General features: G+C 46.7%; 9 protein-coding genes across 9 annotated transcripts; 5 read left to right on the top strand and 4 right to left on the bottom strand.

Moving 5' to 3' along the window:
- Positions 1-1396: 1396 nt before the first annotated feature.
- Positions 1397-1846, top strand: LY89DRAFT_663219 (uncharacterized protein; the record flags this gene model as incomplete). Its single annotated transcript, XM_018212691.1, has 1 exon — positions 1397-1846. One exon carries the CDS (start codon positions 1397-1399, stop codon positions 1844-1846), a length of 450 nt encoding a protein of 149 aa, XP_018078844.1.
- Positions 1847-2501: 655 nt separating this feature from the next.
- Positions 2502-3194, top strand: LY89DRAFT_727513 (uncharacterized protein; the record flags this gene model as incomplete). The annotated part of the gene is made up of 2 exons (XM_018219160.1): positions 2502-2812; positions 2921-3194. 2 exons carry the CDS (start codon positions 2502-2504, stop codon positions 3192-3194), a joined length of 585 nt encoding a protein of 194 aa, XP_018078843.1.
- A 559-nt stretch (positions 3195-3753) lies between these two features.
- On the bottom strand, positions 3754-4592 carry LY89DRAFT_572142 (putative cutinase 3; the record flags this gene model as incomplete). The annotated part of the gene is made up of 3 exons (XM_018208627.1): positions 3754-4021; positions 4083-4300; positions 4353-4592. 3 exons carry the CDS (start codon positions 4590-4592, stop codon positions 3754-3756), a joined length of 726 nt encoding a protein of 241 aa, XP_018078842.1.
- A 2434-nt stretch (positions 4593-7026) lies between these two features.
- LY89DRAFT_571875 (uncharacterized protein) lies at positions 7027-8827 on the bottom strand (the record flags this gene model as incomplete). The annotated part of the gene is made up of 3 exons (XM_018208614.1): positions 7027-8005; positions 8057-8630; positions 8677-8827. 3 exons carry the CDS (start codon positions 8825-8827, stop codon positions 7027-7029), a joined length of 1704 nt encoding a protein of 567 aa, XP_018078841.1.
- Positions 8828-10163: 1336 nt separating this feature from the next.
- On the top strand, positions 10164-11441 carry LY89DRAFT_573259 (uncharacterized protein; the record flags this gene model as incomplete). Its single annotated transcript, XM_018208682.1, has 1 exon — positions 10164-11441. One exon carries the CDS (start codon positions 10164-10166, stop codon positions 11439-11441), a length of 1278 nt encoding a protein of 425 aa, XP_018078840.1.
- Positions 11442-12491: 1050 nt separating this feature from the next.
- Positions 12492-13019, top strand: LY89DRAFT_713327 (uncharacterized protein; the record flags this gene model as incomplete). The annotated part of the gene is made up of 2 exons (XM_018218044.1): positions 12492-12948; positions 12987-13019. The coding sequence occupies exons 1-2, from the start codon at positions 12574-12576 to the stop codon at positions 13017-13019; spliced, it is 408 nt and encodes a 135-aa protein (XP_018078839.1). The 5' UTR covers positions 12492-12573.
- On the bottom strand, positions 12970-16075 carry LY89DRAFT_703527 (glycoside hydrolase; the record flags this gene model as incomplete). Its single annotated transcript, XM_018217326.1, has 2 exons — positions 12970-15110; positions 16055-16075. The coding sequence occupies 2 exons, from the start codon at positions 16073-16075 to the stop codon at positions 13383-13385; spliced, it is 1749 nt and encodes a 582-aa protein (XP_018078838.1). The 3' UTR covers positions 12970-13382.
- Positions 16076-16162: 87 nt separating this feature from the next.
- On the top strand, positions 16163-17570 carry LY89DRAFT_745371 (uncharacterized protein; the record flags this gene model as incomplete). Its single annotated transcript, XM_018221062.1, has 2 exons — positions 16163-16389; positions 16463-17570. Exons 1-2 carry the CDS (start codon positions 16250-16252, stop codon positions 17568-17570), a joined length of 1248 nt encoding a protein of 415 aa, XP_018078837.1. The 5' UTR covers positions 16163-16249.
- A 716-nt stretch (positions 17571-18286) lies between these two features.
- On the bottom strand, positions 18287-20672 carry LY89DRAFT_23441 (putative ferrooxidoreductase Fet3). The gene is made up of 7 exons (XM_018206051.1): positions 20249-20672; positions 20016-20186; positions 19828-19967; positions 19135-19707; positions 18900-19085; positions 18692-18849; positions 18287-18642 (listed from the first exon to the last, which is right to left on the bottom strand). Exons 1-7 carry the CDS (start codon positions 20402-20404, stop codon positions 18413-18415), a joined length of 1614 nt encoding a protein of 537 aa, XP_018078836.1. The 5' UTR covers positions 20405-20672; the 3' UTR covers positions 18287-18412.

Genomic DNA, 20672 nt, shown 5'->3' with positions numbered 1-20672 from the left:
ACCATCTCTTGCATGACCATCTCCTCCGATCGTTCTATGGTGCTTCTCCGTAAAATAACAGAAACACTACAATCGTATAAGATGCATACCAAGTATCCTTTCTGCACGTTCTTGCATACTAGCCCGAGCTTGCTTTTGCCACCCACTTGTATATATATACATATATATAGCTGTGCTCTCCCACATCAATTGTACACATATCGCACCATTCAATTGAACCCTGACACATATGACAGCTTGCACTCAGCTTGGGAGGACAGTACTAATGCGATAGAATTTACGAAACTTGAAGAAGATTGAGGCTTAGGCTTCTTTTGTAAGAAGCCCAACTATCGCTTGGAATTGGATTGGATTGGATTGTCTTTTCCGAGCACTGTTGCTTGCGGTCGCGATGTTGGGTAGGGCTGTACAAAGTCACCAAGTCACGTGCGGGCGAGAGTGAAGAGGGAACCCAAATCGGCTCACCAGGCTCGGCAAGGACCCTTGATAAGTGTGACGGGGGAGCGAGAACGGACACCGTCATGACATCATGATAGGCTCAGAGATGTGGTTATGTTATGGGCAACGGGTTCTGTATAATCCTAAATATAAATAACATGGAAACTGTAGCCGATTCGCGAGGTGGCCAGAAGAGGATCCTCCTGAGCAAAATCTAGCTGACCCATTAGCGTGCTCAGGGCTCAGCTCAGGTTAGAGCAGCGACTGCTCAGGTCTGAAGACGGAAATGAACTTTGGTAGTCCAAACTGTCGTCTGAGATTATAGGGGTAATGATGTTGTGCTAGTCGCATGCCCTATTAGCAAACCGTGGAGAGAGCTGCCATGTGGTGTCAAATGCCAATACGACTGACCAAGATGCTATGGTCGTTCCAGTTCGTAGTTAGCTGATTGAAGTTTATGCCGCGCGGCCGAATCCTTTGAAGTCGAAAATCAGACATGATCGGCACACTCTCCGCGGCACAGGTAGTCATGGGAATTCGGCAGCGGCAACCTCAGTTCTTGCATGACGTGCTTAGCAACCGATTCAGAAAGGCTCATTATAGGGGGACCAATCCACCAGCAGATTCATAACGGCAGTCGAAGAATTAGACGAGAGAGCCAATCCGGGCTCAATGTTTGGTAGAGGAAGCGATCCTACAAAGACGATGTTACTTCGTCAAGCCAAAGCTTACATTCTCCCTAAGTTGCATTACAATGTGGGTCCGGACAAATGAATATATAAGTAGCTCAGTTTTGTCCAGACATAAAGGCAATCTACTCTAAGCTGAGCAAGAGCTCTGCATTCTCGTGTCTTTTCGTGGCAACTAAGCACTAGCTATTGTCCTTTTTGACGACGTCTTCCAGAATCAGAACTTAGCGAGCCTCGAAACACAGTTTACGAATTCCTCTTTCGCGAAGATGTTCTTCAAAACAGCTGCGCTAGCAGCTATCCTGTGTTCGAGACTAGCCTCTTGTCAGCAGACCATGTTTGGCTATGGAGAACTAGTGTACACTGTTACCGTTTCAACCACCGTAGGAGGCACTTTCGGTTCGACGGGCGACGGTATAATGTCAACCGCTTTTGCAGGGCTGTACAATCAGATCTCGGTATCCTCGACGACCGACACAGCAGAAGTGACAACCACTGCAGACGGGTTTCTTGCTTACGTCACAGCTGTTACCGAGGCCGGCAGCTTTGCTGATGACGACGTGGCGCTGTGGGGATCGATTATATCGGCCGTGAGTGCCATTGATTCGGCGGCTGGACATTATGCTGGTGCAGTAGCGTCTATATACTTTGAGAACACAGACGATGAACCTGCAGATGTGGGAACCATTACCTACGATATGGATGAGGATGTTGAATGATTATAGCTCTGGTACGAAGCTGTTACAATTTACTTTAAGTATTAATAACTAATTGTACTCAGTCAGCACAGATAGAAGGACGTGTAAAGATGAACGATCACCTAGCAGCATTTGAGGGTTGTGGCTTCAGGTAATCTAAAGACAGGTCAAAGAAGGCAGTCTTGTGGTAACAAGTATCTTTATGTTTATTGCAGAATAGAAAGCAGTTCGTCCTCCTCGATTCATTGGATGCTATTTGAAGTAGAAGCATTGCACAAATGAGCCCTTTTCGTGATTATCCAGGCCAGTTCTGTACACCAATAGTTTAATCTATATTATTCGTGTACTGTATAGACAGTTCTTGTACTATCACGACAACAGTAGCGCCAAGAATATAGATCGGATGATACCTGAAGCTACACAAGGATTCAGCTAGTGAACACCTGCTTCGTTCGCAAGCGTGTTTCCTACATTTATTCGAGTTAATCCATCAAATTGTGACTTACCAAATAACACAATATGCCTACAGCTCCTTCCTCCAAAATTTGTCACCTTGTATCTTGACAAGTGGTTCAGAACGATCGACCATTCGACCTTCGGCCAGCAAAAGAAATCTTCGAGAACTTCAGGACAAAGCGCAAATTCCACCCTCTCACGAGCGTAGTGTATCTTCGATATGAGTTCCTCAATCCAAAGATCCGACATATCTCCCTCATTACATAGCTCTCCTCCAGCAACTCCTTGCAGAGCTACAGATCCTCTTTCTGATGCTTTGAACATCTTGTCGCCAGGGGACTCCTTGAACACAAATCCATCTTCTCAACTATCGACTCCAATAGAGTCGAGACCCGTCTCAGAGATTGGCCGGCCCTCTTCTCCTCCTCCCAATACTACCGGAGGCGCAATCGACAACACCTCCTCCATGAAACCGAACAGCAAAGCAATCGATATCTGCTGCTCAGGACTGACTGGTATTATTATCAAAAAGTAAGTTGTTGTCATCCACCTATCACATAGGCTCTCATCCTTTTGAACTTTCTCTTTGAACACAACGCTTCAACTGATTAGAAAACAATTGCTGACTGACATCGCTAGCAATGAAAATGCCGAACCGACAATCGAATCATGCGACGAGGCCTCCCAAAAGCTCACGAATATACTCAAAATCAATGTCGAAGGAGAGGTATTTCAGATGCGTCGCATGGCCGCCGAACTCCACTCGGGGTACTTTAAGCTTGCGCTTCTACCCACAAGTCCCTGGGTTGAAAATTGGACTGGAACATTCGACCTTGCTGGATTCAACCCAGTTACATTTCGGATTTTCCAGTCTTGGGTGGAGGAGGGAATGCAGATGTTCCTCACAACATGACGTAGCCCTAGCTTTTCCAATAGAAAGGTGCCTGCCCTTGCGCCCTTTCATTGTCATTGTAATGCCGTCGGTTACGCGTCGGGCCCAGCGAGAAGCTTAAGCAAATACCTCGAAGCTCGAACAAAGGAGATTACCAACACGAGAATGTAATACTTGTGGCAAACGATAGAATGATTAAAGGCCGGATTTCCCCTGATTTTCAAATGAATTGTGAGGTTTCTTGGAACAAAATTATCCTATCAGAACACTCATCATGAAGCATAACTATTCTCAGAATCAAGGAAGAATGAAGGCTTATGTAAGTAGTATAAGCCTATGAACACTTTTAAATATCAATTGCTAAGGGTGGATTTTCTGTTAAACTCATGAAATGAACGTTGCAAGTTAGATTGATTTTCGACTCCGAACCCATCTTGTCCAATTCAATTAGCCTATTTCCAACTCCCAGCTCTCCGCCTCATCGCAAACGTACACTCAACCTAATAAAATGAAGGAAAAAAACCCTTTTCCAAAAGCAGGCACTCAAATGATGTTCTCTTACTGAAATAAGCCCGGAACTTTACAAGCCTAATGCTGAGACAAGGAATGCAGCAGCATCAGGGGCATCGACTCCATAAGTTAGGTGAGCTGGTGTAATTATAAGTGTATCGTTGCAGACAAGATCACCGTCCGCACAGTAGACTTTGGTCTCGTTTGTGGGGTAATTGGGGATACGACCGCCATCTTGCTCGTTGCGGGTGAACCCAAAGAGAACGACGCCTTTGATCTTGGCCATTAGGGCAGCAGGGAGGGCTTGGATGGATCCATCCATAACGGCAGATCCTTGGCTGCAGATTGACCGAAGTCAGAATCATGCTTTTCTGACTTCATTTAGAACGAAATACTGACCTGTATCCCCCCGCTACGATTAGAGTATCTGGACACTGCGTGTTGGCTAGATCGAACATACTGGTAGCCGCTCCAATGTCAGTCGGACTAGTGTTCTGAGGCAGGAAGTTGTCTGCTAGGGTGGCGTTGTATGGGGATCCTACTCCCTGGCAAGCAACTGTGTCCGTACTGAGGGTAGATTGAAGGTCGGTGCAAACTTGGGGACCAACAATCGAACCCTATCATGGCCAATTTCAGCATAACTCCAGGTCATAACATTGAGAGATATACCATGTTGCCTGCCTCAAGTGATCCGCGAGCAAAGATGAAGGTAACTTCTCGACAAATACCATCTACTAGGTCATTGGATGTATCCGTTCCATCCTGGCGGGTATCGAGGCGAGCAGCACCAGCGCGGGCAGCATCGAGGCGAGCAGTATTAAGGCGAGGAACTAGGACAGCCCTATCGGGAACTGGACTTGCAGTGACGACGCAAATCAAGGCAGCGGTGGCCACAGATTGGAACTTCATTTTGGAGGTGAAGGGTAGATGAAGGCTAGGAGCTCGTTTGAAGCGAAATGATGAGACGAGGCAGTATGATGAATCTTTGTCTGTATAGAAAGCAGAGTTATTATCATGGAGGATGGTTTGTTGTACTTATAGAGACATTAAAATGAAGAGGCCGAGGTAGAAAATGCACCTCCCTCCAATTCCTCCTTTCGCTCAATCCATGCCAACCGTTGTGATAACTGCGGGGAATGCAGTATGGAGGGGATATGTGAATCGGCTTTCGGTGAAAGTCCATTGTTCACGTTCATCCAAGAATTCATAGTCCGTGAACGACAAGTCAAATACCTCGGTCGCTCGAACCTCGATGTATTCAGGGGAAGTATATCTTCAATGTGCGACTGGGAAACATGCATATGTACAATCCCCACCGGAAGCGCTACTTCTGTTTTCCTGCTGGTGGGGATGGTAGGTTACCCTCTTGAACTCGTCGCTTAGGGCAAAATGAAGTTTCCATAAATGCTCGTCTCGAGGTCTCGTATACTAGTTACTTTCCCGCCACCCCCCCTGCCCACAGTGTAGGTAGGGAATTGTAGGGCTGATTAGCAGAAATGGAGTGTCTGCCAATAACACAATACGCATGACCACCACCGAAGAACCTTCCGAGATTCCTACTGGCGCACCCCTCATGTCACTCACTACACAGCTGCAAAATGTCTCCACTTACACTCTGCTTAGGGGTGTAGATAGTAGTAGAAGCCTGCAAGGCCTGGTGCTCAAGCGTAACTTCTATGTGTTGGACCGCCTAGAACAATCTTCACGGTTCCCATCCAAAAACGGGGCATTAACCCTGTTTGACGGGACCACTAGCGCCCCGCATTACATACAGGATATGCACCCCGCATCACATCACATCACATACAGGATGTGCAGACAGCCTCGATTTTGTCTCGGCAGATGCAAACTGTGATTTTACTCGAGCTCAGATTTCTTTTTTAAACAAACCTCGGCGAATTCTTTGGTACCTTTCTTTAGACCTCGGTGAAAGGGACTTTTTGCAGTACACGTATCTCTACTATTGGGACAGGAGAAAAAAGTGATAAGGGGGAGGCTAGGCAGTTGACGTGGCTTTTCCCGCATGTCGCACCGCTAGGTATGGTTCGCCGGCAGTTCAATCTGAGCTATGCTACGTGCAGGACAGCGCCAGCCTTCCAACGCATCGCTCGTGCCAGGTCTTTCTGGCGAAAGCTCGACTCTCACTCCCCGCTTGAGACAGGAGAGATGCAGCACATGGCTATGGAATTTACAAGCAGGAAGGAAGGAAAATTCAACCTCCAGCTTCAAGCTGATCTTCAAAAAGAGATTCGTTTGAGTATGTAGGCGCTACTTTACTTGCAGATAGATAGATAAATAGAATACCCGGGTTGTCGTTCTCAACGCCCGGCGTAGAGCTCGAGATGGGACTATTTCGTGTCAGAGTATTAGAGGCCATCGCCAAGTCTTGGGTAGGGAAGAAGTAGAATGATCAATAACCTGGAAAGGTCATTTAACTAGTTATACAGAACGCTGATTGAGTGACATTGCCGCTTAGTTCCGCAATCGAAACCTTCTTGTGCTTTCCAAGCGGCTAGTTCATTTGCAGCTCCGTGCAGTAAGCTTCGTGTGCCACGTATTGAATAAGTGAAACGATAGAAGCCTAGTCTTAGAATATCCCATCTTTTACGATGCTTTGATCACGTTCGGAAGTGGATAGAGGCTGTGTTGTTTCCTGTACCAAGCATGCCTCGCTTACCAGACTCACCCCCTTTCACCTCGCGTGATAAGGCACGGGACGAGCTGGAAGAGTACCTACCCTTTCTACAACGTTCCTCGATTTGCAACAACATCCTGACTTCCCTTTGCTTGACAAGATGTTATCATATTAGAACATGGAATGTAAATAAGCTGAGAACATGTCACATCCTTATCCGGTCAATTAATCTTTCTCGTCTGTTCGGTCATTATCTACCAATTATTTACCATCTTTCTCAAAGCGCACTCAAGAATAGCACAATGACAATGTGAAGACAATAATCGTGACGTGTCATTTTTATGTAATCAGGAAATCAAAAATTGGATTTCTTTGAATGCAGCGTGAGCGCGCCGTTCAGATCTTGATCTTGGACTGGGTCCTGAGGCTACCTGAGACGAGAGGATGTGATGATAGTGAAAGAACATGTTCTAGAGCTATACATTGACGCCCACACAAGGAGGTGTCTCGAAGTTCCATGCCCACAAACTTCGGGAGTGACCCCTCATCCGACACGTACGGTAGGGCTCTCTAGTCCTCGTCAAGGCTCCCTGAACATCCTCGCTGTGGATAACAACATTCAGTGTAGGCCCCTTCTGAACAGCCCAAATTAACGCATCATTGACATACGTCTAGGATCTGAATATATACTGCTCATATCGAAAACAATCACTTCTCCCACCTACTCTTCGTAGGAAACAACGTTTTGAACATAGTCTGAACCACACGATTAACTTTCGCAACAGCGTCACCATCATCCGTCATAACATCATCATTAAAACACCACTGACCAACATGCTTATTCAACTTGATCGTTCTATCAAGGAGTTCCGTCTCAGCTTGTTCGGCATCTTTGACCATCACAAACATAGCGTCAGGCTCAATGACAGTATGTTGATATTTCAGTAAAGCCTTGACGACAGTCTCCCTTTCCCGGTGGAGCGTCTTTGGCGGTAGTAAAGGCTCAAGACCCCGCTGTACGGTCGAGAGCATGAACTTGATAAGACAGTCTCCACATCTCGGTTCTCGGCGCGAAAGCTGAGCAAAGATATTCGCAGTGCTGAAGTCTGGGTTGAGATACGACGCATCGGACAAGGGGGAGTCGAAACTTTCGGCAAAGCAGCTATCGATGTGGAAATTGTAACATTTTACATCGCGAATTGTTTCCGGTCCATCGAGAGACGTCCAGAGCACTTTGACGTTCGAGAGTGGCGGTTGGAGTCCGGCTTGCTTGTGGATCGAAGGTAGCTGATAAAACATCCGATCTCGACCTTCTGCTGGTTTTGCGGGCGTTGAAGCGTCTTCTCTGGCCATTGCTTGCCTTCCAGGCCGGATAGCATCGAGTAGCACTTGTCGCTCAGACCAATCGAGATAGCCGTCGCCGTTGATGTCGCTTCGAGTCATCACGAAGGACCACAACAGAGCTTCCCGGAATCGCTCTATGGAATAATGAAATGCGGTATACCAAGGGTATATTTGGTACTTGCTCTCTCCTCGAAAGCGCTCGCATGCCCCCCGTAGAGCTGGACTTGGAAATGATGCCATGGCCTCTCTCATCACTCTGCGCGAAATTGAATGGGAGAAGTGTGCTTGAGCTTTGCGCTCCCGCTCGCCGAATCTATGGTTGAGGAGCCATGATGTGTAATATCTGGCGAAGGTGTTAGTAAGTGAAGATTGAGGATGAAGGGAGATGCATTACAAGTGAGGCTTCTCGCCAAAGGTTGGAACATCGGATTTGACGATACTTTTGGTGTTGTAATGATTTGATTTAAAGCCTAGCATTGGACCGAAGAGAGGCGAAAAGAAATCAGCTGCGGAGTGAGGAGCGCCCAGAGACATGTCGTCTGATAGAGCAACCAGCTGGTCGACATTGGACGGTGTGTTGTAGATTTGAGTTTCGATAGAAAGCGAGTCAAAAGATGGTAGACATTCGCTTGCTGTTCCATCAAAGAAGTCTTCTTGCGAAAGAATCTCAACATGCTGTCGCACGGCATCATCGTCTTTCAGCCATGTCGGTTGCTGTGGTCGAAGGCTCTCTGTCTCACCCTCACTCTTGATGTTGTCACGAACGGAATTGGTAAGAATTTGGATCTTATTTGTGATATTTCTGGCATATCTGTCAACGCTTCGGAAAGAATATCGCAATTCATCCCAATCTCTGTAGCGGTTGATACTATGCTGAGAAATCCATTTGCCGTCTGCGTCGTTGAGGGGGGAGACCAGCTCATATTTATGTCTGATAGTCTTGAATTCGTCTTCCGAGCCGTTGACCCCTATAATCATTAGTTACCATACACGAGTTCTCTATATTGTACTCACAGTTGTAGACAAAATCAAGTTTCGGCTCCGCCAACTTTCTTTCATAGTCGTACGTGGCTGAAGAGAACCAATCGTCCTCCCAGCCTTCGAGCTCCACATCGTCCACTGCTTCTTCAAATGGGATCCGGATGACTTCCGGTAGCTGGTCCATTAAATCGCCGACAGCACGAGGTTTATCATCGGTCTTTTCCCCTGGTGCGTCAAACAACGCTTGTGCTTTGTCCACCAGCTGTGCGCGTGGGAGCCAGCCAAATGAGTTGCTATTGCTGTGAAAGTTGAGGTACTCAAGGGCATATTCTCGATGGAGCTCATCCCTTGCGATTATGCTGTGAATGGCCGCCAGAAATGTAGACAATGCACATATAGTAAAGATGATTCTGCGAAAGGAACGACTTCGGAATACCTGCCTCTCAATGGGCGATTCTGGTATTTTCAACGTGAGAGGCATGATGTTAACGAAGGTGGAAATATCAGTGATAGTACAACTCGGTCTGCACTACGAGTTATAGAAAATGAATACATTATACAGATTGTGAACGGATTTGTAAAAGGAGTAGTTGAGCCGTTTGACATCTGATGAAGCCAGGATGAAGTAATTGTCGAATATCTAGAAGAAGCAGGTCGCGGATTCTGTTTCCTATTGGGTAGGTAGTAGGACATCGCCTGCACCGGCGACGCCGGACATGTGTTCATGAGATAGCAATTGGCTATTGCATGTTGAAAGAGATCAGCAGTGTCGCGTGCCAACTTGCGATAACGAGAGTAGTGAGTGGTTCGAAGGATTATGTTCTGAGGATGATCCTGCGGCAATGTCTCAAGCGTCCTTAAATAGTGGGGGCACCGGGGCGTCGTGGGGGTTATAATTTCAGAATTGGGCCAATGATTATGCCCCGCCTTCCAAGTACCGGTGGTGTCGCGTGCTGACTTGCCACTTCAAGAATTAGTGTGTTTCACTGTTTCTTCCTCAGGTTGGTGTACTAGACAACGACCTTCCTTAAACCGATTGGATTTTCAAACCAGCTGCTCCGTCGAACAGGGTCTATCATGTCTTATCAAGTCGAACCTTCTTTTTGGCAATCTTCTTGGCACTATTACTCGTAACGACACCTGCACCTTTGCAACGTTCGGTCTTCGTCCTGAAAAGAGATCTACTTGCATGTATAGACAGCGCTTAGCATTGACAAAAGGGGGTCGATTCAGCGATGGACATGATAATGAACTTTCGCAGCGTCACTCCTTCTGACTTTGTCATATAGGCACCGCAAACATCGATTCGGCCCTCGGTCTCGCTACGCAGCCATATTAGCACCATGTGGTTTAGCACAAGAGCACAATGCGAAGACGAAGAAGTGCTCCTTGCTTCACCTACTTCGACGAGCTCCAGCAATGCCGGCTTGATGCTTCCACCTTCAACAAGATGGGGACGCATACAGAGGTTGATTCTGAGTCCTCTCTGCCAGCTAGTTTTATTCTCCATACCGAGTTTCATGCGATCCGCACCTGAACCTGCGAGCAGCAATAGTTGTGAGAAGCAAACCCATATCGACGCGCCAAGAAAGTCCTCAACGGAATACCTCGACGGCGTGAGAGGTCTCGCATCATTCATAGTGTTCATCTTCCACTTTACTCACATGTTCTATCCGAGCACGAACACCGGGTATGGCGTCAGCCAGCACCCGTCCATATGGCAACTTCCAATCATCCGCTTCGTCTACTCCGGCGCTGCCATGGTCTCAATTTTCTTTGTTGTTTCAGGCTACGTGCTCACACATCGATACATCCAAAAGATGCGTAGACACGAATTTGGAGCTCTTTACTCGTCTCTCACGTCACTCACGTTCCGCCGCGCGCTGCGGCTTTTTCTACCAGCACTCGGTTCTTGTGTTTTGGCTTTCGTTTGCGCTTCTATTGGGGTCCTCGCCGTTCCAAAGAAGATCAATCACAAGCCATTCCGTCATGGAGTTTCTGCCCTCTTCCGCTACATTGACCAAGAATCTAATCCTTGGACGTGGGATCAGTATATGGAAGGCTTTTACAACCCTCAACTGTGGTCCATCGCACTCGAGTATCGAGGCTCGATGGTTGTCTTCCTGGCTGTGCTGGGGCTTGCAAGAAGCCGAACCTGTGTCAGGATGGCCGTCGAATCAGCGATCATTACACATGCTTTTTTGCACAAACGATGGGATGTCGCTCTTTTCATGGCTGGTATGCTGATCGCTGAAATGGATGTCTTCGTCTCAAATTCAACTGCACTGAAATCCATCGTGCGGAGACGGTCTACGAAAGCTCTTTTGATGACAATCATGGTTGCTGGGGTGTGGCTGTCTGGATATCCTCGAGACCACGGCCTCGAAAGCCTCGGATATGGCTTCCTAGAAAGAGTATGGCCGTACGGCGGGTATCGTCGCAGATTTTGGCTCGCTATCGCGTCAATCATGATCGTTGCTCCGATGCCCTATCTCCCTTTTATTCAGACACTGTTCAATACCAGATTAATCAAATATCTCGGCAAGATTAGTTTTGCGCTTTACCTTGTACATGGTCTTGGTAACAGGACGATTGGCCTATGGCTTCTGAACTTAACCGGGAGCATGTTTGGCAAAGATGGTTATTGGGCTAATGTGCTGATCTTTGCCGTTTCGTTTGTTTTGTACACGCCTATTATTGTTTGGTGGTCAGATATGTTTTGGAGAGCGGTTGACCTTCCATCGGCAAATTTTGCTAAATGGATCGAGGGTAAATGCGCGTCTAGGGCACCTACATGATGCAATCACTTTGGATATATTTGAATGAGAGGCTGTTTGAAATTTAACGTGCTATTTCTTAATAAATGTGCTACCTGACTTGACCTTCTTGACATATTCCTACCTCCAAAATTGGTACCCTAATCATCAAAACTTTCAATTTTACATGGCTAGTCTTTCTCTTACGCAGAGGTGCAGAACAAGTTTCGTACTATATGAAAAACTTTTGAGAGATCAATGTTTGAGGAGCTAATTCCTTAAGTGAGACGGCTGTGTTACGTTTGAGTGATTTCATGATCATCTAATTGGGAGACGTCATTTGACTATCAGGCCGTCATGTCAAGCTCCCTAGATTTAAAGTGTCTTGTCTTCAATACTGGACTTCCTTCGAGAAGAACAAACGCTTGAACCGAGCTCTCATCAGACATTAAATTTACCCACAATCCCGAGAACAAGAAGCATAATCATCAAAAGAAGTGACTTCTCAATCTCGGAGCAGGAACACCCGTTCACTCCTCTCTTGCTGTGAGTGCATTCCTTCATAGCTTAGTTGACTCTTTGAAGTATTTGGTGGAGCTGAAGCTATAAAATTCTAAATACGGTGGTACAACGTGTGGAGGCTGACAGCGGAAATTATCCATGCCAGCAAGCGGGCTGCCTTGCTGCGCCTCAACCTCATTGGCCCGGAACAATTTAAGCTTATGTTTGGCATGTCACTGATGAGCGACAGAGACATTTCAATTGGAGTGGTGAACAACAGTCAGCACCCTGCGCCAAACGAAGTCGTCGGCTGCGCCGACCTTTCAACCTTCGTGGACCAAGTACAATAGCATTTCGGTCGTGATGAAGCTTCCGAAGTTAAGTGCACAATGACAACATTCAGCTTTCTTTGCATCTCGTGGCGTGGTGTTCTCAGCTTCACCGCCACAGCTTTCCTGAGGCTTGACGAACATCGCGCACTGCTAGACGACGCAGAATTTGATTTTGCAGGTATATATATAGCAGAGGAAGCATGGAAAGAGATGCATACAAAATACAATCTATCAAGTCTTCAGTCTCTTATTTCATTTCCTTCAACTTTGGAATTATCTCTTTACCACACTCACTACAACCTTTTCTCATTTTTCACGATCACCTCAACACGAACGCCAAAATGCAATACTCGACTATTCTCCTCGCGGTCTTCCCTATCATGGCTCTTGCCGCTCCAACCACTATGTCTAAACGCCAGATCAACGAAGATATCATGACTGCCGCACTCAATTGGCAGCAAGACACCGGCTTCGTCTCCAGCTATCTCGACTACGCAGTCTCAACCTTCCCCAACCAACCTCCCAACCTTCTCTCAAACGGTGCTCAGGCATTAGCGGCTGAGCAGAACGAGGTACTCCACAAACAAATTCTCGACAACTACTTCATCTACTTCACCGATACGCCAAACCAGAATGTCATCAATGCCAATGCCGTCCTCACATCGGGCAACCCCAGCACTTTTATGAGTGTCGTCAACAATCTCCAGGATATATCTGTGACTGGAAACTTGAATGATGTTGCTTTGATCAATAGCAACCGATGCGCGAATGTGTTGCCTGCCATTGACGCATACTTCTTGGCAGTCGCAGAAGCGTTGGGAACAACGGAAACGCTCGTGGCTATCAGACCATTGGCATGTGGAGGGCCTGCAGCCGAATAAAGGTTATTTTGGTCAACCTTGAGGGAATGCTTAGGCCAGTTGCATAGCGTGGGAGCTTTTATGTCATTTGATTTTAGTTTGTTTTCTTTTGTTTTGGGGGCATAGCGTGGGAGCAAGAGCGGGATCTTTGCTTTGATTTCTTTGGTTCATGGCGTTGGAGTTAATTGATTTTATACTTGCCGACTTCAAGTTCAATCTCCGAGTCTTTCCAGGTGAAGTGTGACAATATCTTGATTCATGATGACCAAGACCCAGAGAACTACTTGGGATTAGGAACTCTTGAGGTACACTCTTCCTTCCCAAGCGTTTAGAACATCACCTTCTTTGCCGCCAGTAGTCCCGAGCAGAAGCCTGGATCCCACGCCTAGAATATCAGACGGCCCCTCCCACTTCTTGGGACTATTCGAGAAGTTAACAACTGTGAGCGACTTTCTCTCTGGCCCCTCCTTCACGAAGATGAACAAATCTTCTTCTTGGGATTCAACCAGCTTGTAAGCACCATATATAAAAAGCTCTTTGTACTCCTTCCTCAACTTCAAAATTCTCTTCCAAAACTCCAGCAAGCTACTGGAGTTCCCAAGCTGCAGCTCCACATTATGCTGCTCCCAATCATCATGCACACGCATCCAAGGTGTCACACCCTCTGATGTGAATCCTGAATTTGGGCCCATATTCCACTGCATTGGCAACCTGGCATGATCTCTCGCCGTCTTCCACAAATCATCTCGCGCGCGGGCCAAGCATTCAGGCTTTCCAGCACAGGTTTGCTGAGCTCGCTTGTACATGTTGACAGAACGTATGTCCTTATACTCGTCAATTGGCCATGACCGCGGTAGATTACTCATGCCGATTTCTTGCCCTTGGTACAAGAACAGGGTTCCTGTCATAGTGGCCATAATCATCGCCAACATCTTCCCAACTCTGGTCTGATCTTCCAACGAAAAGTCACGACCGAATCGTGACAACGAACGTGGTGCATCGTGATTCTCGAGGTAAAGAGTTATCCAACCCTCGGGATCGCTGGCAAAAGTCTGCCAGCGCGACATCTCCTGTTTAAATGGCTGAACGTCGAATGGTACGGGACCTTTTTGGCCTGGCTTTCGTTTCTGTCCTAGATCTGAGATGTCGAAATTGAATACCATGTTCAAAGGTCCTGTGCGAGACGAAACAAACTCCATCACCCCTTCCTTCGTGCGTGGAAAACTTGACAGCTCCCCGACTGTCAAAGCGCTGTACTGGTCGAAAATGTCTTTCATTTCCCCTAGGAACTCGTGAATCCGTGGACCATGGTTGTAATGTCTCCATGCCGGTTGTGTTTCTTCTTTCGGATTAGTGATCTCTGCGTCGGGGAATGATACATTTTTGGAATACTTGTTAACAGTGTCAATGCGGAATCCGTCAATGCCTCGCTTGAGCCAGAAGGTTATCGACGTATTGTAGATAGCTTCTCTCGTTTGTTTGTTCTCCCAGTTGAAATCTGGCATCTCTGGAGCATATATATGAAGGTAATATTCTTGGGTAACCTCGTCCCAAGTCCATGCTGGCACGGTGAAATGGCTGCGCCAATTATTGGGTGGGTGCCGATTTCCGTCTGCGTCGATCTTTGGAGGCCGCCAGAAATACCAATCCCTCTTGGGACTGCTCTTGGAAGAGCGAGACTCCTGGAACCATTTGTGCATATTTGAGGAATGATTGATAACTAGATCAAAGATGATTTTCATCCCTAGACCGTGAGCAGCATCGATGAGAGTCTGCACGTCTTCCACCGTTCCGTATGGCTCATGTATCTCTTCATAATTGGAAATATCATATCCCATATCAACTTGAGGGCTTTGGTAATGCGGGCAAATGTGGATGACATCGACGCCTAAATCGCGCAAGTAGTCCAATTTAGACACAATTCCTGGGATATCTCCGATTCCGTCGTCATTCGAATCTTTGAAGCTTGCAGGGTATATTTCGTATACGACTGCTTCTTTCCACCACGTTTGAGTACGCTCATTACCATCCAATCCTAGGTCTATGATCTTTTGGCGGAAGGGATCGAGTCGAGGGGCGTACTCTTGAACAATCGGAAAGCTGAGAAGAACAGTAAATGCGACCGCTGCAAATATAAGAAGTTGTCTCAGTTTCAACATCTCTTGATATGTCTTCACGGAATCTTAGAGTTGGAGAAGTGAGGAAAAGAATTCACGGTTAATATGGATAAGGCTAAGCTGGCATAAACGTTGCAATTCGATAGGTGGTAAGTGAATATGTCAAGGGTGGTGTCACTATACCTGATTGGGCTTGTCTCACAGCCGAAGATGTGCAGGTGTGGCTTGACGACTGGGCCAATGATATGACCCACTGGTTTTCTATGCACCCATACAATCATAGGCCTTACCCGTCACTTAGCAGACTCGCAAGAAAGTATGTAAGAATCAGTGCTATTGCTGTAGAGCTAGGATGGATCAAGGAGCACGAGTGGTGTTGTAGTACGAAGAAAATAGCATGGTCATTAATTGTGGGTTGCTTTCAACACCCCTCGAAGATCATGAAGTGCGAACTTACAGTGGCCACTTCTTGTCTAAAAAGCTCTATTGCAGTCCAGTATATCTCTACTATGCATAGACCGGCTTATCCCTATATAACCAACTCACTTGAACACAAACTCAACTATTGCGACCTGTATGCTTGTATCCTGCCAACTAAAACCTAGATCTACCTAGGTACGCTGCGTAAACATCTTGAACTCTACTTTCATCTAAACTTCGGTCCTAAATGATCTCGCTGTTCGACGATCATGACTAGTGCGAGAACTTATAGATAACTCTACCATTCCTTTCTGAATCTCCCTCCACATCTTTGCCCCACTTCCACAAACTTCTTCCGAACCTTGTACAGCAAGTAAAAGCCTTAAATCGCCTTCTTGAGTAGCGACTAATTCCTCGTACTGCACTTTTTTGGTATTGCGGCCCATCTCATTTCAACTCCACGACGCGAATTCCAAGAGCGCAAACTTATTCGAACGTTCGACTGCCACACCAGGGATAGAAGTGTCGCTGTTCCAGCACTCTTGTTCTCATCAACTATTTGTCCTTCTTACTCAACGCTTCGCAAGTAACCTTGAGAGAGATCCTTCAAAGCCACAGTCATGCGCTCTCCTCGAAGTCCTCGGTCCCCTACGCCTCGTCAAGGTTCTCGTATCAGTGCTCACATCGATTCTCCTGGAGAGACTGGCGGCACTTCCGACTCTTCGTTCTTGTTGTCAAACTTTGCTTTACGAAGATGCTCGTAAGTACATATTCCCCCCTTCGAAACAATACTGCTCTCGTTCCCATTCAGCTCCATCTAATCCATCGTGTAGCTTTTGCGCCTCTCGAAACTCCACTTATCTACTCCGACTCATACTTCCAGAGAGAAGATGGGTTCTGTTTGACCTCCAGAAAGCTCACGAAGTAGTTCAGCAGCGTGCCGCCGCACTCGCCAAGTCTGCAGGATACTCCACCACTGCTCTGGATGGAGAAACACATGTCGCAGTTTCCGGACATTCGGATCCTGTCCCAGTATCTGAGTCCGAGCTTTGCGACAGCTGTTCTCAACTACTCCCTCAACGAGAACAACCTACGAATAATCAGAACTCAGTCTGCATTCTGTGTACTAGACGCCTGCCGGAGTACGTCTCAGTCGTTCTCGACGAAGATAAGTCTATCAGCATTATGCATACCGCGAGCCTCATGGAAAACTCCAAGTACTTCTCAGCCACCCTGAACCAAGGCTGGCTCGAGGTAAATACCGGGGTGTTTCACCTCGAAGACACTTCTTCCATTTCCTGGGCCATCTTCACCCACTTCATCGAGAGTGACAATAGGCTAGACGAGAATGCAGATCTTCAATGGATCGAGGAGCTAGAATTGGTTCGGGGCGAACTTACGCAAGACGAATTCCCTCAAGCCGATAAAACAGAAATTACTTCCGACGAGTCGGACATCGTCATCGATAGACTGGTAGACTGCTACCTGCTGGGAGAATATATTCAGTCGCCAAGATTCTGCAACTCCATTGCAGATCTGCTGAATTACCGTTTCAGAGACTTTCTTCACAGAGAAGATTTACTGCCTCTGTGGCCAATGCACAAAGCCTTCTCGGGCATTCGTGGCTCGGGAATGCAGCGATTGATGGCGGACCTGATGGAGTTTGCTCTGTCGGAAAAGACATTAAGCCTTGCAGTCCGCAAGGGTTATGTTTGTGAAGCGGCTACTGCAGAGATTGCCTTGTCTAGCTTTCGAGCTCGGGAGAGAAAGATGAGCGAGAGAGCTCCGTGGCTGAAGCATCAATGCATTTACCATGACCATCCAGATGGGGGATTCAAGGCTCCATGTGATGATATGCTAGAGGTGCATGACTGTACGGGAGAGCAGGTTTGGGAGTCACCGGGCTGGGACAACTTTCGTGATGGTGTTGGGAATTGGTGAACGTAGCCATAGATGCTGCTGTTTCTTGTAAGTCTTTCTATTTCTCATTGGCAAGTTGGATTTCTGACAGAAATGAAGATCATGAATCATCGGCATTTCCGACAGTGGATAGGTGGTGGACGTACCTTACACAATTTTCTGTCTTATTTGGCCCCTGCTTTGCGGCTTTTCTGTTACTTTCCGAGCGCTCTTGACTTTTCAATTCTGGACTTGGATTTCTTTTCGCAAGCCACGTTTGTCCTCACGGTAATAAGACAACTACGTTTTCTTTGGTAAATCCTTCCAGAAATCATCAAAAAAGTAGAAGAAAAAATGAATCAGAATCTTGTAACATCAGAACCCTTGATACATTTGATAGTATGTGGGAGAGGACAAATGGAAGTGATTTTCTGACCGAATCACAACATTGTCCTTTCGCACCGAAGCGAGGTAAAGAGTATTTGGCGCGTTTGGACTGAGGCCATGGAGCAATAGGGAGATGAGCAATGGGATGCAAGAAAGTAGACTTCATGATCTTGATATTTGAATTCCGTGCTGGTATATAAACATAACATTACCATTACATTGTAGTCATAGTTTTGCATCATCATGGGCACATTATTCTGATGAGCAACAGCTTCATCGCCCCAAGCCTCCAATCGAACTTATATCTCAAGAAGCGAACTTCCATTCAACCACCTTTTAGAATATAAAAGAAACCAGTTTTATCATAGCTCAAGAGAAGGCCATCACGACTTGAACTACTTCGAGAAGACTCTGGATCTCCTCAACTTCTTCGGTGGGTTGATCAACGCCCTGAAACATACATCAGCAAACCACGTCACGTCAGTGAGTGATGAAGCTTACCCCCAATTATCAGTCTCGAACTGAGTAACTAATCCCGTCATATCGGTGTAGTTCTTCGTATTTCCTGCCGCATTACCAGTAGTAGGAATCCCTTGCTCCTCACAAGACTTGAAGTGATCGTGTGGAATGCCTTGAGTCGCTGCAACCACATCAGGCGCCTCGATAATAGTAGCCACGAGACCAGCTTCGACATGCCATTCGATATGGCAATGGAATAGAAACACGCGTTCAGGTTGATTAGTATGGAGTGGCTAAAGCAGGGGAGAGGAACATATCTGGGTTATCTGCTTTGAAGCGAAGGACAGCATAGCCGCCTGTCATGACCGAGAGTGTGTCTCGACGCATGGGGATCTTGGGTACAATGACGTTGTCCGGATCATAGTCAACACCGACAGCTGAGCGTTCGATGACTTGGAATGCATGTCCGTGAAGACTAGCTTGGTTAGAAAGAAGACCATAAACAATATCGGTAAAACAACTTACTGCCACGGATGAGAACCAGTGTCTTGGTTTATGAGAACGATTTCAATAACATCATTGTGTTTCAAAACAGAGGGGTTGACTTGCCCATAGATTATGGGGTTCATGACATCTTTGGCTGGTGCAGACATGACAGTGAACAGCGTCGGAACCGTTGGTCCAATGTAAGTAATATTGTTGATGATAGCTCTGATCAAAGGAATTAGCAGACGAAACGGAAGCAGGTGGATGCACTTACCGATTATACCCTATGTCATCCTCGAAATTAAAGGTCATGATGATTTGGTGATCAACTTTCGTAAGAGCTCCCATGTGATCCACAGGAACTAGCGTTGTGTCATCGATAGTATTGTACGTTCTGAGGGGAACTGGGGTGGGTAGAGGTTTCTTGGAATCATAAACAAGCCATCCAAACACATCTGGATTAGCCCAAGGAGGAATGCTGTCGAACATGGCCGTGTCCAAAGTGACAGAAATCGCGTAGTTCTTGTCGGTACTGCTTTTCATAGTCACTAAGACAGCATATCGTTGAGCTACTGAGAGATACAGCTCATCGGCCTTTTTTGGTTCGACATAGATTCCATCGATCTCCACGATGCTCATGGTGTGGTCGTCAATGGAAACGTATGTCCCGACAAAACCGCCGATATTGATGAAACGCATGAGATATGTCTTTCCTGGTTTGACGGGAAATGTAACATTCTGAGTGTCTTGCATGACCGCCGAATTTGGAATTGGCTCAGCACCGCCATCGTCTTCATTGGCCTGCGATTCGAAGTAATTGACTAGGCCCGGGATCTCATCTTGATACCTGTATTAGGGTCAATTTACTTCACTGCTACATGATCGAAAAAAAAGAGAAGATAGGCTTAATGGGCCGTGTGGAAAGAAAGGAAGAAGTTAGATTTAATTGGGAGAGTGTGTATCCTACCAATCTGACAGAGTGATAGTGACATCTTCGTCAAATTCGAAGGGAGGAGACGGGTCATGTATGATAATTGCTCCTCGAAGGCCGTCCATATATGAGCCACCATTATGGGCGTGATACCAAAAGGTGCCAACTTGATCCACCTAGATGAACAGTGAGAATGAGCATGCCAGGAAGGCCGTGTAACATACAACAAAGTCATAGACGAGAGTTTGCTCGGGATAGACAGGGCATTGGTTGACGCCAACCGGGCCGTCCATAGCACTCGTGCCTGTCTGAAATAATCCATGGAAGTGGAGCGAAGTAGTTTCATTGACAAGTTTATTGCTGAAGTTGATGATGATTCGATCCCCTAGATTGACCTGGCCACGTGAGCTTAGATTCTTGAAGGGGGGCTTAGTCTCCGAGGCTGAGAGAAACTTACATCAATGTTGGGACATGGAAATTTCCCATTTATGCCAATGACCGGCCGAGCAAAGTCATCTGGGGAAGCATATACCCACGTGGCTTCCCAATCATATGTAACAATGGAACTGAGCACATTTGAGAACAAAGAGATGAATATGAAAATGGTGAGCATGTTTAGACTAATGATGTCTGACGGTGTAAGGCATGAGGGAATATTCCACCAGAAGGGAGAGAGGCTTGGCCTTTATGTTCCTACTCAATGTCAACCACATTCCTCGGCCCACTCCACCTCACACAGTCCATGGTTTGCAAAGGCTCGTCCGTGATTTGGTAGAGAGCATCCGAGAGCAAACACATTAAGTGCAGGTATCGGACTCTAATTCGAATCATTAGCAAGCCAGCATGGCAAGTGGCTTGCTGTAAAGTGGCAACGCCGCAGA

Source organism: Mollisia scopiformis (genome assembly GCF_001500285.1).
Source record: "Mollisia scopiformis unplaced genomic scaffold LY89scaffold_1, whole genome shotgun sequence".
Classification (NCBI taxonomy): Eukaryota; Fungi; Ascomycota; class Leotiomycetes; order Helotiales; family Mollisiaceae; genus Mollisia; species Mollisia scopiformis.
Note: the sequence above shows the minus strand (reverse complement) of the source record. Positions and strands in the feature narration are given on the sequence as shown.